This window comes from Pleurodeles waltl, chromosome 4_1, assembly GCF_031143425.1.
Source record: "Pleurodeles waltl isolate 20211129_DDA chromosome 4_1, aPleWal1.hap1.20221129, whole genome shotgun sequence".
NCBI lineage: Eukaryota > Metazoa > Chordata > Amphibia > Caudata > Salamandridae > Pleurodeles > Pleurodeles waltl.
Window position 1 is genome coordinate 278,798,842 of NC_090442.1, and position 16,437 is coordinate 278,815,278.

Sequence of the window (16,437 nt, forward strand, 5' to 3'; positions counted from 1 at the left end):
TGTGCATGCTATTTCTTACTTTGAAATAGTGCATACAGAGCCAACTTCCTACAATTGGGCTCAGATTAAACAGATTGGTAGGTGGAGATCTAGCTGCTGTGAGTGATATCTGCGGCCTTAGTTGGGGGGGTGGGGCCAAGTGCTTGGTTGGCAATCTCGTTGACATTTATTCTTCTTGCAGGTTGCGTAGAGGGCCCCAGGAGTGGAAAAATGGTCACTTGGATGGTGGGCCATTCATTTATACATTAGGCAAAGTATGCTGAGCGGCAGATTTATGGACGATCTTTGGGATTGCTGAGTTGCTGTCACAAAGTTGTATGGTGGGGGAAAAGCGGCATGAGGTGGTGTAACCTGCTTCCTTTTTTAACATCCATAATGCCAAATTGGGGTTGCCCGGATCTACTGATATTGCACCTGGAGGAAAATTATCTTTGTAAAACTTTCCGGGCTCACCTTATTGTAACTTATGCAACGGATCTGGAGTTGATTTGTCAAAAGATTCATGGTACCTGGGTAGTCTGGACTGAGTTTGTGCCCAGAAGGAAGTGGAGAGGGGTTGTGAAGCATGGGGCTATCGAGAGGGCTCGGAGGAAGCTCAACAGGGCAATGAGGGTTTTTTTGCTAGGCACACGGTATTAAAGTTTTGAAACATGAGGACATTACAGAAGGGGAAGCAAGTATGTGTCGGGCTGATGGTGTACATCTTTCTGAATAATCATATTATCTGACGGAGCTGTGTTTGATTGTGGGGGGTTTGTGGGGTGAAAAGATGTGGCTCAAAAAGGTTGCAATGTTGCAGTTGGATCGCTGGTGGGGCAGCAAAATGCGGGTTTGTGCTAAGTTGCAGTAGATGGGGGAGGGTGGAGAGTAAGATGTGGGCCTGGCCACCCTTACCGGGGGGAGAAAGAAGCAGGTGAAGGATGATAGTGTGGAGGATGCCCAAAGCAAGCAGGGGATGAAGGGAAAAGGGGAAATGTGTAGGTGAACTGAAGTGGAAGATGAGTGAACGGAGGCAAAGTGAAGGAATGAGGTAAAAAGAGGAATGGGGAGAAGTTCAAAGGGTGTTCTTTTTTTAAAGTTATGAGTTTGAAGTTCAGTATATACAATGTTCATGTATAACATGCAATCCTGCCCTAAATAAAAGGCCTTTTGCACTAAGTAAATCAGTGTGTCAGTGACTGTGTCCCGATGTGCACACAGCAACCACACTGCTTTGTTTGTCCTCAAGAAGATGTTGAAATGTCTTACAATTCTGTAAAAAAACGGTCCTGTGCCCCTACCGATCTGGCCACTTGACTGTCAGTATTTGCTTACAGCATAATTTTAGTTTCAGGGTAGGTTGCTCACACTGGTGCCAAACCAGTGACCTGCTTTCATTGATTGACCTGAATGAAAGCACTGTCTGACCTGGTCAGGTATAAAAAAGACAAATTGCACGTTAAACGGTCATTTCGTTCGAATGCAGTTGCAGCAATGAGGTTCCTGTTGCTGTCATTGTTGAGTGTTCATGTGAGCACATGTCTGGAGAGGTAAGAAGCCAGTGCAAGCATTTTATCGGTTTAACATGGGGTGTTGATCAGTCTAGGGAGGGTAGCAGTTTCCTACTGAAAAGTGCCAGTACTCTCCCATTACACGTGCTACATCCCTGCTTTGAAGTGCAGGTACTCAGTAACTGACAGTACCTCTCCACATAATGTATTGGGTTCAAGAAAATGGAAAAGTTCTGTCAATCATAAAGATTGACCTGTGTTTGTTTGTGTTTCAGAATCCCTCTGATCCACTTCAAGTCAATCAAGGCCCAGCTTCGTGAAAGAGAGGGACTAGAGGAGTTTTGGAAAAATCACCAGGGGGACATTTTTGCCCGAAAGTATTCGCAGTGCTTTCCTTCAGATATATTTCTACCATCTAGTCTGACTTACGAACGCCTCTACGATTACATGAATGTGAGTACTTGGTGCATATTTTAAGACCACATTTCCTGCCATCCTTCTGATATTGAAGACGGCTTGCAGCCTTCGTAGGTGAATATTCACCCGATTAAAATGAACTTTCTTTACATCACTGCTCGGTTTGGGAAAGTTTCCCAGATGGGTTCGCATTTTACAGCCTGGTGTCCGCTGATGCCAATAGATGCCCATCGAGGAAGTCAAGCTCTGACCAGACTTGTTGGTTTTATTGTTTAACACATGTCCTCAAAATTATGTGGCGTTGTGGCGCCACCATTTTGTGATTTTTTGAATTTGTCCACCTTGTCCTCCCTCATTAAAAACATTAAATCGAAGTACATATTTTATTTTTAGAGTGTTCCCAGAGGAGATGTTCTCTCCTTGAAAAGTCAGTAAACAAGTACCAATCACTGTTTGTATAACTCACATTCAGGGCCTTTAGGAACTGCTATAACCATCGGCAGCGGGCTATAATGCTATATTAAATTGTGTAATACTCATCCCTGTTACCTACAGCGCTTGGACATAAGAGAATTGCTGTAGGGTGTACTGCATAAAACACATTAATATTATTATTATATCTGGAATGACAAAAGCACTTTTAAGAAACGAGCAAGTCAGACAGCCAAGGTTATCAGTTCACTCTTATGACTTGAGTCCTCCTGTTGTAACTCTGCAGGAGTCTGCAGCCTTTACATCAAGTTTGCAAATGTTAGAATTTTGCATTTTGGTTGTTGCTCTACTGTTGGAGTTATACTGACATATCAGTGGAAACTCTGATTACCTTCCTATCTCACGTTTTAGATTTTATTTATTGCAATAAAAACCTTGAAACAGACGAATGGGTCAGTAAAAATCATCAGGGTTTTTATATTTGTATAAGTCAGGGGATTGTAAGTTAGAATCAATCAAACTCATATTCCGTTTTTACAGAAAGTCTGGCAGGACAATCCATATATACATAGATTCTTCAAGGATCAAATACAATTAATTGATTAGCACATTGAGGAAATTATCTCGGTGGGGTGAGTATGTGGCCAATGCTGTTGTTGGGACAAGTGGATTAAGGACATCCAAATTGGATTCTATAAACGAAAACATAGTGTTCAGGCAGAGCTGTACTAAATGCAGCCAATTTCCCTCTGTCCCTGTGAAGCATCTAAAACAAGGAGGCTTAATTAGCTTGTCAATCTTGTGGAACACCATGGGAGTTCAATAAATAGGCCATTCTCTAAAGAATTTCATAATGATAACCACATTTAATTCATTAATTCTCTTCAGGATTCCGATGTTAAAACATTTGGGGTTCTTTTCCCCATTTGTGGGTTATTTCGCAAAAATAGTCTGAATGTTGGTTTTCAAGTAGGATTTGATATGATTTCCCCAGATAGCGCTCTTGGGCATTTTAATTTCACGTACCAACTTCTCTACCACATTAGAGGCAGAGGGTTCAATCTTTTGCAAATGACCAGCAAACCCCTTCTCCCTGATTTGTGAGTATTTCCTCAAATGTGGGCCACTGCTTCCACCCTGTACTACTGACAACATCTGTTATTTTAGTAATGCCACAATTACTTCATTTAATTCTTTCTTTTTCAGTGAGTAGTCTTTGTTCTCTAGCTACCACTAGATATAGTCCTGTTTCTGAGCTAATAAAGAGAATAGATAAAAACTTAAAGAACTGCACTCCTATTTTGAAAAGACACAGAAAACCACATATCTAACTTTTTGGGTGATTTAGACAATCACAAAAATAATATTCCATTTTGTTTCTGCCAGCATCTCCAACAGAAGATTATTATCAAAGCACTTTTGAGATATGTGCATTCTTAAATTTGGAGCTATGGAGGCAAATGCAGAAATGTAGTATACAGTCTTTTTTGGTAATGCCACTCCACCATCTAATTTCGGGAAGTATAATATGCATAACAGCAGCCTGGGAGCATTGTTAGTCCCATTAAATTAGGAAAACATGCTTTCCAGTTCGCTAGGAAAATTGTCTTTTATAATACAGGGGACTGCTGTGAAGAGAGAATTGAAAAGGACAGTACTGAAATCTTAATTAGGGCGACAAGCCCCCATAATGATAAGGGTAGAGTAGAGCCTTCAGAGATTTGGCTTTTTCATTTCTGGTAAATAATATAAATCATGTACATCTGCTAGTCCTGATGAGGAATTAATCCCTAAATACCTTTTGGGTTTATCATTTTAAACTTTCTGCATTGCCTTCGGTGGAGCATCTTTGGAGGTACTGAACAGCAATGTTTCACTCTTGGAGTGATCAATTTTTTACCCACCTTTTTCTTGATACCTGGTGACAATATTCAAAGTGTTATTTATATTGGGTTGCCTGGCAACAGGGAGACAATATTCAGGTTTTTGTGAATTGCAATAGCTATAAAAAAATAGCATGGGCGATAGCGCACAGCCTTGTCTGATTTCTTTATCATCCTTTATGGGTCTTCTTACTTATGAATTAATAGTGATCGTTGCTTGTCCTCCTTTCTATAAAGTGTACATTGATCTCATAAACTGGGACATAAATCCAAATGTGTGAAGTATGAAAAATAAGCTTTCCCAGCATAAAAGGTCAAATGCTTTTTTCTGCAACAAGAATCATTGCAACTACAGGTATATTTTTGCAAAAATTAATATATGAGCTCAATTAAATAATTTTTATAAATTCATTTTGATCATGATGGATCAGGGAAATGCTAACTTTATTTATTCTAGTAGCTAGTAGTTTTACTATTATCTTAGTACTCGTGGCTTAGAGTATTCAGAGATGGTAGGAATTGTGGTCTTCAGGGTGTTTACTGGGCATTAGAAAATTCACTATTATACCTAACTCAAATGAGAAAGGGACCTCCCCATCTTCTAGAGTATTATCAATAAATTAATAAAATAAAATTGTAGAGCGTGCTACTCACCCGTGAGGGTCTCAAGGCGCTGGGGGAGGGGAAACCGGGAGGGGGGGGGGGGAGAGGGAAGGTCACTGATCGAACAACCATGTCTTGAGCTTCTTTCTGAAGACCAGTAGGTCCTTGGTTTTGCGGAGGTCGGTGGGGAGGGAGTTCCAGGTTTTGGGGGCGAGGTAGGAGAAAGACCTGCCTCCTGTGGTGGTGCGTTGGATGCGGGGGACTGTGGCTAGGGCGAGGTCGGCTGATCAGAGGTTGCGTGTGGGAGTGTGGAAGTTAACTCTTTCATTGAGGTAGGTTGGGCCAGTGTTGTGGAGGGATTTGTGTGCGTGGATGAGGATCCTGAATGTGATTCTCTTGTCTATGGGGAGCCAGTGAAGGGATTTGAGGTGTGGTGAGATTCGTTTATGGCGGGGGAGGCCAAGGACGAGGCGAGCGGCTGTGTTCTGGATTCTCTAGAGTTTGCGTTTGAGTTTGAGTGTGGTGCCGGCGTAGAGGGTGCTACCGTAGTCCAGTCTGCTGCTGATGAGTGCGTGGGTGACTGTCTTTCTGGTTTCTGGGGGAATCCATTTGGAGGATTTTTTTAGAGTGTGGAGTGTGTGGAAGCAGGAGGAGGTTAGAGCATTGATTTGCTGTGTCATGGAGAGGGAGGGGTCGAGGATGATGCTGAGGTTGCGTGCATGGTTTGCGGGGTGGGTGCGGGGCCTAGGGTGGTGGGCCACCAGGAGTCGTCCCATGTGGTTTTGTTGGGGCCAAAGATGATGATCTCAGTTTTGTTTGAGTTGAGCTTGAGGTGGTTAGTGGTCATCCAGTTGGCGGTGTCGAGGAGAGCGGCGTGTAGGTTGGTTTTGGCAGTGGTGGGGTTGCGGGTGAGGGAGAGGATGAGTAGGGTGTCATCTGCATAGGAGAGGATAGTGATTCCGTGTGCTCGGAAGATGTTAGCTAGGGGGATCATGTAGATGTTGAAGAGTGTGGGGCTGAGGGAGGACCCTTGGGGGACTCCGCAGGTGATCTTGGTAGTGTTGGAGTGGAAGGGTGGAAGGCGGACTCTCTGGGTCTGGTCGTTGAGGAAGGAGGTGAGCCAGTCTAAGGCTTTGTCGCGAATTCCTATGTTGTGGAAGCGTGTGCGGAGTGTGTGGTGGCAGACGGTGTCAAAGGCTGCAGAGAAGTCTAGGAGGATGAGTGCGACGGTCTCGCCTTTCTCGACTTTGGTCCTGATATCGTCAGTGCATGCGATGAGGGCGGTTTCTGTGCTGTGGTTCTTGCGGAACCCAGATTGTGAGGGGTCAAGAGTGTTGTTTGCTTTGAGGAAGTGGGATAGGCGGGTGTTAGACTTTTCATCCTTGGCGTGGTCTCCCTTACCTTTTTGCCCCTGTTCCCCAGGTTATTGATGTGTGCTGGACTCTGATTTTGCTGTTTTTATTACTCTGGGCACTTTACCACTGCTAACCAGGGCTAAAGTGCAAGTGCTCCTGTTTAAAATGTGTATGTAATTGGTTCTCCATGATTGGCATATTTGTTTTACTGTTAAGTCCCTAGTAAAGTGCACTAGAGGTGCCCAGGGCCTGTAAATCAAATGTTACTAGTGGGCCTGCAGCACTGGTTGTGCCACCCACACAAGTAACCCTGTACTCATGTCTCAGACCTGCCACTGCAGTGTCTGTGTGTGTATTTTTACACTGTAAATTCGACTTGGCCATTGTACCCACTTGCCAGGCCTAAACCTTCCCTTTTGTTACATGTAAGGCACCCCCAAGGTAGGCCCTAGGTAGCCCCAAGGGCAGGGTGCAGTGTAAGGATAAGGTAGGACATATAGTAATGTGGTTTATATGTCCTGTCAGTGAAATACTGCCAATTTCTTTTTTCACTGTTGCAAGGCCTGTCTCTCTCATTGGATAATATGGGGGCTACATTTAAATATGATTAAAGTGTAGATTCCCCTAGAGAGTAGATGGACATGTAGAGTTTGGGGTCCCTGAACTCACAATTTAAAAATACATCTTTTAGTAAAGTTGGTTTTGAGATTGTGTGTTTTAGAAAGTGAGCATTTTCTTGCTTAAACCATTCTGTGACTCTGCCTTGTTTGTGGATTCCCTGTCTGGGTCAGTTTGACAGTTGGGTTGTTTTTCACCTCACACTAGACAGTGACACAAAGGGAGCTGGGGTGTATCCTGCATTTCCCAATTAGCCATCTCTTCTAGGAGGGAGGGGTGGAGTGGTCACTCTCATCTGAAAGGACTGTGCCTGCCTCTGACAATGCAGACTCCAACCCCCTGGTGTCGGTCTGAGGCCTTGCCTGGGCAAGGCAGGATTTCACAAGTAGGTGTGAGTCCCCTTTGAAGAAAGGTGACTTCAAAGACTAAAATGGGTATAAGAAGGGCACCCAAATCTACAGACTTTAGAAACACTTCTGGAACCAAGAGGAACCTCTGCCTGGAGAAGAGCTGATAGCTGAGGAAGAAGTGCTGCCCTGGCTGTGACTGTGCTTTGTGGAGCTTTCCTGCAGTGCTGCTTCTGCCAGAGTAAGAGGGCAAAGACTGGACTTTGTGTGCCTTCCATCTTGTGAAGAAATCTCCAAGGGCTTGAGTTGGAGCTTGCCTCCTGTTGTTTGAAGTCTCAGGGACAGCAAAGACTTCTCTCTGCCAGCACCTGGAGTCTCTGGAGAGACTCCTGCTCTGACAAGTGGTGCCCTATCCAGTCCCTGGGCCCTTGAAAGGAAAGCTGGTGGAAATCCAAGGAAATCGACTTCGGACGACTCCGGACCGACGCCGCTGCTGAATCCGGTAACGCCGCCTGCACCCGACGCGTGACCTTCGCTGGAACGCGACGCTCTTTTCAGGCCCGACGCCGCAGCAGCCCCGCTGAAGTCCACGACTCCGTGGAAGTCGCCGCACCACGTCGTGACCGACGCCGCTCGAAGTGCACGGATTCAACGTTTCGCACAGATGCCGCAATCCCCGACTTCGCGCATCGGCTTGTTTTCACTCTTCACCAAAGGTACTGTACTTGGGGGTCTACACGACTCTGTGTCCGGCGCCGCTGGTGTCGGCTTGTTGGGAACGACTCCGTCACGACACCGTGTTAACATCTCATCGAAGCATTTTTGTTTCTAAGCCCTATTTTAGCGTTTTATCTTTAAAAATTCATAACTTGACTTGTGTATGTCGGATTTTTGTCGTTTTGCTCTTGTTTTGTTTAGATAAATATTTCCTATTTTTCTAAACTGGTGTTGTGTCATTTTGTAGTGTTTTTCATTAAGTTACTGTGTGTGTTGGTACAAATACTTTACACCTAGCACTCTGAAGTTAAGCCTACTGCTCTGCCAAGCTACCAAGGGGGTAAGCAGGGGTTAGCTGAGGGTGATTCTCTTTTACCCTGACTAGAGTGAGGGTCCTTGCTTGAACATGGGGTAACCTGACTGTCAACCAAAGACCCCATTTCTAACAGCGGGTGTTGACTAATTTCTCTGCAACCTTGGCGGGGAAAGGGAGGAGGGAGATGGGCCGGTAATAGAGAAGACCGTCAACAAACAGCTGACCACCTTCCTGGAAGACAACAACCTGCTCGACCCCTCACAAACCGGATTCCGAACCAACCACAGCACTGAAACCGCCCTCATCTCAGTCACTGACGACATCAGAACCCTGATGGACAACGGTGAAACAGTCGCCCTCATTCTGCTCGACCTATCGGCTGCCTTTGACACCGTCTGTCACTGCACCCTAATCACCCGCCTCCGCTCCACGGGGATCCAAGGCCAGGCCCTGGACTGGATCGCCTCCTTCCTCTCAAACCGTTCCCAAAGAGTTTACCTCCCTCCGTTTCGCTCAGAACCCACCGAGATCATCTGCGGCGTACCCCAAGGCTCATCACTCAGCCCGACACTCTTCAATGTCTACATGAGCCCCCTCGCCAACATCGTACGCAAGCACGACATCATCATCACCTCCTACCCCGACGACACCCAACTTATACTCTCCCTCACCAAGGACCCCGCCAGCGCCAAGACCAACCTACAAGAGGGAATGAAGGACGTTGCAGATTGGATGAGGCTCAGCCGCCTAAAGCTGAACTCTGAAAAAACGGAAGTCCTCATCCTCGGCAACACCCCGTCCGCCTGGGACGACTCCTGGTGGCCCACGGCCCTCGGCACCACACCGACCCCCACAGACCACGCCCGCAACCTCGGCTTCATCTTGGACCCTCTTCTCACCATGACCAAGCAAGTCAACGCCGTGTCCTCCACCTGCTTCCTCACCCTCCGCATGCTCCGCAAGATCTTCCGCTGGATCCCCGCCGACACCAGAAAAACCGTGACCCACGCCCTCGTCACGAGCCGCCTGGACTACGGCAACACCCTCTACGCCGGGACCACAGCCAAACTCCAAAATCGCCTGCAACGCATTCAAAACGCCTCGGCCCGCCTCATCCTCGACATACCCCGCAGCAGCCACATCTCCGCACACCTGAGACACCTGCATTGGCTCCCTGTCAGCAAAAGGATCACCTTCCGACTTCTCACCCACGCACACAAAGCCCTCTACGACAAGGGACCGGAATACCTCAACAGACGCCTCAGCTTCTACGTCCCCACCCGCCTCCTCCGCTCCTCTGGCCTCGCACTCGCTGCTGTCCCTCGCATCCGCCGCTCCACGGCGGGTGGGAGATCTTTCTCCTTCCTGGCGGCCAAGACCTGAAACTCCCTCCCCACCAGCCTCAGGACCACCCAGGACCACTCCGCTTTCCGGAGACTCCTAAAGACCTGGCTGTTCGAACAGCGATAACCCCCCCTTTTTCCCCTAGCGCCTTGAGACCCGCACAGGTGAGTAGCGCGCTTTATAAATGTTAATGATTTGATTTGATTTAGTTGGAGAGGATCTCTGGGTCGGCTTGCTTTTTTTTTAGGAGGGTGGTGATTTCCGCATGCTTCCAGGGGTCTGGGTAGGTGGCGGAGTCGAAAGAGGAGTTGATTATGTTGTAGAGTAGGGGGGCAATGGTAGGGATAGCTTTGTTGTAGATGCGGTGTGGGCAGGGGTCAGACGGGGAACCGGAGTGGATGGAGATCATGGTTTTTTCAGTTTCTTCGTGTGTGGTGGGGGTCCATGTGGAGAGTGTGGTGGGGGGTCCTGAGTGGGGGTAGGGTTGTGTGAGTGAGGGGTATGTGTGGTGGGTGTGTGTGGTATGAAGCTGTTGTGGATGTCCAGGATTTTGTGGAGGAAGTGGTTGGAAAGGGCGTCACATAGGGGCTGTGTGTGTGTGGGGTGTGAGAAAACAGGGCTGATTGCAGAGGCCCCATAACTTTTTGCCCCCATTTTCCTCTTTTTGCTGGTGTTTTCCTGACTTTGATGGTGCCCTGGGTACTGCTAACCAGTCCCAGGGCCTGTGCTCTGTGTAAAATGGATATGCAAATTAGGCTAATTATAATTGGCTAAGTTAACCTACCTATAAGTCCCTAGTATATGGTAGGGCATGTAGGTTTAGGGACCACAGCATAGGTGGTGCACACCTAGGTGCACTGCTGAGGTGCCCAGTGTCATTTTAAAGGCAGGCCTGCTTTGCTGGCTGCTTTTAAATTAAAGTTATATGCAAATTCGACTTTGGAATTAAAGGTACTTCCAAAGTCTTAAACTACCTTATTTTTACATATAAGTCACCCCTAAGGTGTGCCCTATGTGCCCCTAGGGCTGGGTGCCATGTGACTATAAGCAGGGACTTTATAAAAATAGATTTATAAGCCCTGGTGAGCTAAAAACAGCCAAATTCGTTTTTCCCTCATTGAAGTAAATGGCCTTCATAGGCTAGAATGGGCAGACTTTATTTTAAATTTTAAAGTCTCCTTAAATGTTACATACCAAGAATTTGGTATCAAATTGATTGTTGTAATAAATCCCACAACTTCCAGTTGTTGGATTTAATATAACTTGTCCAGGTAAAAAGTTTAGACTTTACCTAAAAAGTTGCCAATTTCAGCTCTGCATTGTTTTTGCTGCTGTGCTCTGATTGGCCAGCCTGCAGCAGCTTCTGCCAGGCTGCCTTGATGAGGTGTGAAGTGGCCAGGCTTCACACAAAGGAATGTGCTTGGGGGAGAGAATCTCCCCTCAGCAGATGGTGAGGCAGGAAGGGGGAGGGCTGCCAAACTGGTCTTCAAAGGCAGAGAAGGACATTTGGAGCACCCAGCAACACCCCCACATCCTGCAACCCCAGACAATTAGGTGCCCCCTTGATTAGATTAGGAGAGGGCAGGAGAGGGGTGTGTTTATGATTTTTAGCCACACCAGTGGGTGGGCTCAGCCAGATGTAACCTCCAAAAATCAGATTCATCCATGTTGGATTTTTAGAGACTGTTGCCTTCTGGGATGGATTTTTGCCACACTTCCCAGGAAGTGGTCATCACAGGGGGACGACCCTGTCCCTGATTGGAGAACCAGGGCCCCCCTGCTTTTCACCCAGGAGCAAGGATAAAACTGGCAGACTTGCCCCCACACCTCAGATCCCCACCAAATTTCAAGAAGAAAGAACTTAAGGAGAAGAAGGACTGCCCTGCTGGACCCCTGGCCTGCACCTGGAACCTGCACTCAGAAGGACTGCACCAGCTGCACACTTGGGCTTCACCACAAGAAGGACTTTGCCTGGCTTCAACTGGTTCAAGGAGGGACTCCCTGTTTGCTACAGGTGAAAAATTGCTAACTAGAGTCCCCTGCACCAACTCCTGAAGAAAGCGACCAGCTGACCACTGTCCAGTGGCCAAAAAGGAGTTTGCGCCAGGTGCATTCTGGGAGTTGAAGTCCGCACCCCCCAAGGACCATCACAGAACTTCTAGACCCTTGGGGTGAGCTGTGGACCCCAAAAGAACCTTAAAAGAACATCTGGGTGAAGCCCCAGAAGTTTGGAAAAGATTTGAGAATTTTTGGAAAAAAGCTCCAGAGAGGGACCGACCCGCCGCGGAAATTCTAGCCGGCTTGCCTCAACCGCGACCCGGCCTGACTTCGTGGTTCGTCCCGGTAAAGAAAAAGATCCAAAAAAGAGACTAAGTCCGAACGTAAAAAGTTGACCGGGACCTCCCAGCCATTGTATCCGAGAAGGGCTCCATGGACGTCGGATCAAGATCCAGGTTTACCCCGGTCGAAGGATTTTCATCTCAAAAAAACGACTAAGTCCGAAGGTAAAAGTCTCCACCGAGGAAACCCACATTGCGTATCCGGACAAGGGCTCCAGGAGGTCGGATTCAACTGGCAGGTTCGTCCCGGTGAAGAAAACTTCAAAATAAAGACTAAGTCAGAAGGTAACTTTTTAACCGAGGCCTCCCGCGACCTGTAGCCGAGCAGGGCTCCATCGCGGTCGGCCTGAAAGTTTGACTTTGCCCCGGTCCTGGTGCAACCAGATGACCCGATTGGCGCTTACTGTTTCTAAGCGCTAGAAAATAATAATACTTTAAAAATTCATATCTCCGGTTCCCCTGAACCGATTTTAATAGTTTTTGTGTCATTTTAAAGATAAAAATATAAGCTATTTTTATAAATTGGTTTTGGATTTTTAAACTGTTTCCTGTGTTTTATTTAATTACTGTTTTGTGATATTTGAATGCTTTACACTTTGTCTCCTAAGTTAAGCCTTAACGCTCGATGCCAAGCTACCAAGGGTAGAGCTGGGATTAATTTACTGAGACCTAACTGTACGTATGTGGAGGTTAGTGGCTTGTTGCTAGGTGTAGGTACCTACCTGCCCTACCAATAACCCATTTTCCAACATAATTGGAAGCAGCGACGGGATCCTGTACTTGTGTTCAATATCACGTTACAGTTTTAGGTAAAACAAATTAAAAATCCTTTAAATTGTCCTAGTGCAAAAATTGTTTTTCATTTTTAATTTGGATTAATTTCAATTATTGAATTTTTGTAATTTTTCTAAATTCTTGTTTCCAATTTTTGCAAAAAGTTTTTGTTGACACAAAACTAGGGAACCATGGAGCTTGATCTGGCTAGCCTACCCACACTGACAGTAGTCCAGCTTAGGGGGTTGTGTATTGAAAGAGGGTTGCCTGCAACCACTGATCTCAGGAAGCAAATCCTGATCGCATCCCTGACAGCATGGGCTGAGGCCCAAGAGGTAGAGTCAGAACAAGCTCCAGAGGAGGGAGAAAGAAGGGAGGATGCAAGCTCTAACCACTCAGGGGAGGGAAGGCATCTGAGCCTAAGTGAGGATGAGGAAGAACGGTCCTTAGTAAATACAGTCACTAGGGGCAGACCCAAAGCTAGTGGTGGGAAGGGGGTCCTTTCAGGAGGAGAGAACCCATCCATCAGAGAAAGAGAGCTGGAGGCCCAGCTAGCATACATAGCTTTGGAAGCAGAGAAGCTGGCCCTAGAAAAGAAAAAGTGGGCATACAAAGAGAAAAGAGATGGAAGCAGCGATAAAGAAGCTGAGGTGTCCATGGGTGGGGGAGTTTGCCCCAGATTACCCAAGGGGGTAGTTCCTGCTTATGTAGAGGGGGATGACATAGATAAGTGGCTGGGGGCCTTTGAGAGGGCACTCCAAATGAGAAGGGTTAGGCCTCAATACTGGGGTTCCCTTTTGTGGGAGTTGGTCCCCAACTCAGGGAGGGATAGGCTTCTGACCTTAAGGGGGGAGGAGGCAGATTCATACCCTAGTATGAAGAGGTGCTTAGCCAAGACGTTTGGTCTGACCCCAGAGCAATATAGAATGAAGTTCAGGGACACCCAGAAGGTCAGTACCCAGTCTTGGGTTGACTTTGTGGACATTTCACTAAAGGCACTAGAGGGCTGGATTATTGGTAACAAAGTAGATACTTATGAGGGGTTATACAATCTGATCATGAGAGAGCACATCTTGACCAATTGTACCCAAGAAAGGTTACGCCAGCATCTAGTGGACTCTAAGCAGACCAACCCTAGAGAGCTAGGGGAGGCAGCTGATGAGTGGTTGAGAACCAGGGTGGTTGTCAAGTCCCAGGGGGGAGACTCCAAGAAGGGGGGGTCAGGTCCCCAAAAACCTAAGGAGGGAGGTGGTAAGCCCACCACAGAGACTCCCTCTGTACCCCATAACCCTAAGAAAGAGGAGAGTAAATCCCACTCCCACTCTGACCAGCAGAGACAGTTAGACCCAGGGTTAAAAAAGCTCTTGGACAGTAGGGCTTGCTTTGACTGTCAGCAGACAGGTCACTTCAGAGGAGATGCAGCCTGTCCAAAGAAGGTGGTTAGCACTGGGCTGTCCAGTGTAGCCATAGAGGAGGATTCCTCAGATGATGAAGTCCTCCTAGCATTGAGCTGGGAGACAGGACCAGATGGTAAGCTGGTGATCCCTGAGGGTGGGAGTAGGCACTTCCACCACATTCAAGTGAATGGGATCCCTACCACTGGCCTGAGAGACACCTGTGCCAGTCACACTATAGTGAGTGACCGGTTAGTGACCCCAGACATGTATGTCCCAGGAAAGACAAAGAAAGTCAGGATAGCCACAGGGGAGGTCACCTCCAAACCTGTAGCCATAGTGCCCCTAGAGAGGGAGGGTATCCTTGACTGGATTAGGGTGGTAGTCAGTGCTGACCTTCCCCTAGATTGTATCCTGGGCAATGACCTCCCACAGGTGAGTCTGGTCACAGATGGGGTGGTCGCCCAGGGCGCCCCCCCAACCCAAAGTCCTGGGGAGTCAGTCCCTATAGTTAGGAGACAGGGGTCCCCAAGAAAAGGAAAGAAGAAAAGGAAGGGTAGGCCACTCTTAAAGAGAGTTCCAGGGAGCCAAGGGCCTTCTGCCCCAGTAAGGGGGGAGCCCAGAGTTGGCACTGGTGAGGCCTCACCTGACCCCAAGGAAGTCCTGAGTAGTCAGGCAGCTGTCCAGATGCAAGGTGTTGCCCCTGCACTGACAGAAGGGAGAGTGGAAGGAGGGTGTCTGCCACAGGAGGTGGAAGTCCCCCACTCTAGACAGCAAGAGGGGTGCCAGGACCCCAAAGTTGCCCCTAAAGCAGCTCAGCCACCTGTCAGTGGAGAGCTTAGGGTGTGGTTCTGGGTACTGACAGCTGTCAGTAGCCTCTTCTGGGTGCTAGCCTTCCTGGCAGCAATGTACTTGGTCTGGGAGGCAGACCCCAGGGCCAATAGCAAAGTAGGCCCCCTGACCCTATTGGTCATGGTGGGGTTGCTCAAGTGTTGGGTGACCTCTTTGGGTAAGCTAGGTGTTGCCCTAGCAAAGTTAGGAGTAGGGGAGGTGGGCACCTCACTACCCAAGATGGCAGAGAGAAAGGAGGAAGACCCCCCTAGAGGAAAGTTTAAGTTTGAGTTGGGTCCTTTTACTGTTGGGATGGCTTCACTACCCATAGGGAGTGACCTTGACAGGAGGATATAAGGCAGAGTAGGCCCTGCAAAGGGACAGCCAGTTTTCTTCACTGTCTTCCTCGCCTAACAAGCCAGGAAGACTCTCCCAGGGTTGGGCTGAGTCTCCTGGGCGTGTGGGCTGGGGGGGGGGTTGTGTGAGAAAACAGGGCTGATTGCAGAGGCCCCATAACTTTTTGCCCCCATTTTCCTCTTTTTGCTGGTGTTTTCCTGACTTTGATGGTGCCCTGGGTACTGCTAACCAGTCCCAGGGCCTGTGCTCTGTGTAAAATGGATATGCAAATTAGGCTAATTATAATTGGCTAAGTTAACCTACCTATAAGTCCCTAGTATATGGTAGGGCATGTAGGTTTAGGGACCACAGCATAGGTGGTGCACACCTAGGTGCACTGCTGAGGTGCCCAGTGTCATTTTAAAGGCAGGCCTGCTTTGCTGGCTGCTTTTAAATTAAAGTTATATGCAAATTTGACTTTGGAATTAAAGGTACTTCCAAAGTCTTAAACTACCTTATTTTTACATATAAGTCACCCCTAAGGTGTGCCCTATGTGCCCCTAGGGCTGGGTGCCATGTAACTATAAGCAGGGACTTTATAAAAATAGATTTATAAGCCCTGGTGAGGTAAAAACAGCCAAATTCGTTTTTCCCTCATTGAAGTAAATGGCCTTCATAGGCTAGAATGGGCAGACTTTATTTTAAATTTTAAAGTCTCCTTAAATGTTACATACCAAGAATTTGGTATCAAATTGATTGTTGTAATAAATCCCACAACTTCCAGTTGTTGGATTTAATATAACTTGTCCAGGTAAAAAGTTTAGACTTTACCTAAAAAGTTGCCAATTTCAGCTCTGCATTGTTTTTGCTGCTGTGCTCTGATTGGCCAGCCTGCAGCAGCTTCTGCCAGGCTGCCTTGATGAGGTGTGAAGTGGCCAGGCTTCACACAAAGGAATGTGCTTGGGGGAGAGAATCTCCCCTCAGCAGATGGTGAGGCAGGAAGGGGGAGGGCTGCCAAACTGGTCTTCAAAGGCAGAGAAGGACATTTGGAGCACCCAGCAACACCCCCAGATCCTGCAACCCCAGACAATTAGGTGCCCCCTTGATTAGATTAGGAGAGGGCAGGAGAGGGGTGTGTTTATGATTTTTAGCCACACCAGTGGGTGGGCTCAGCCAGATGTAACCTCCAAAAATCAGATTCATCCATGTTGGATTTTTAGAGACTGTTGCCTTCTGGGATG

General features: G+C 47.5%; 1 protein-coding gene across 1 annotated transcript in view; it reads left to right on the forward strand.

Annotated features, from left to right (window-relative positions):
* The first annotated feature begins 1,458 nt into the window (after positions 1-1,458).
* LOC138287679 (cathepsin E-like) overlaps positions 1,459-16,437 on the forward strand; it is a 228,399-nt gene continuing 213,420 nt past the window's right edge. The window contains exons 1-2 of the mRNA XM_069228320.1: positions 1,459-1,529; positions 1,766-1,943. Coding sequence (XP_069084421.1) covers positions 1,474-1,529; positions 1,766-1,943 — 234 coding nt within the window. The 5' untranslated portion in view covers positions 1,459-1,473. The remainder of the gene's footprint in view (positions 1,530-1,765; positions 1,944-16,437) is intronic.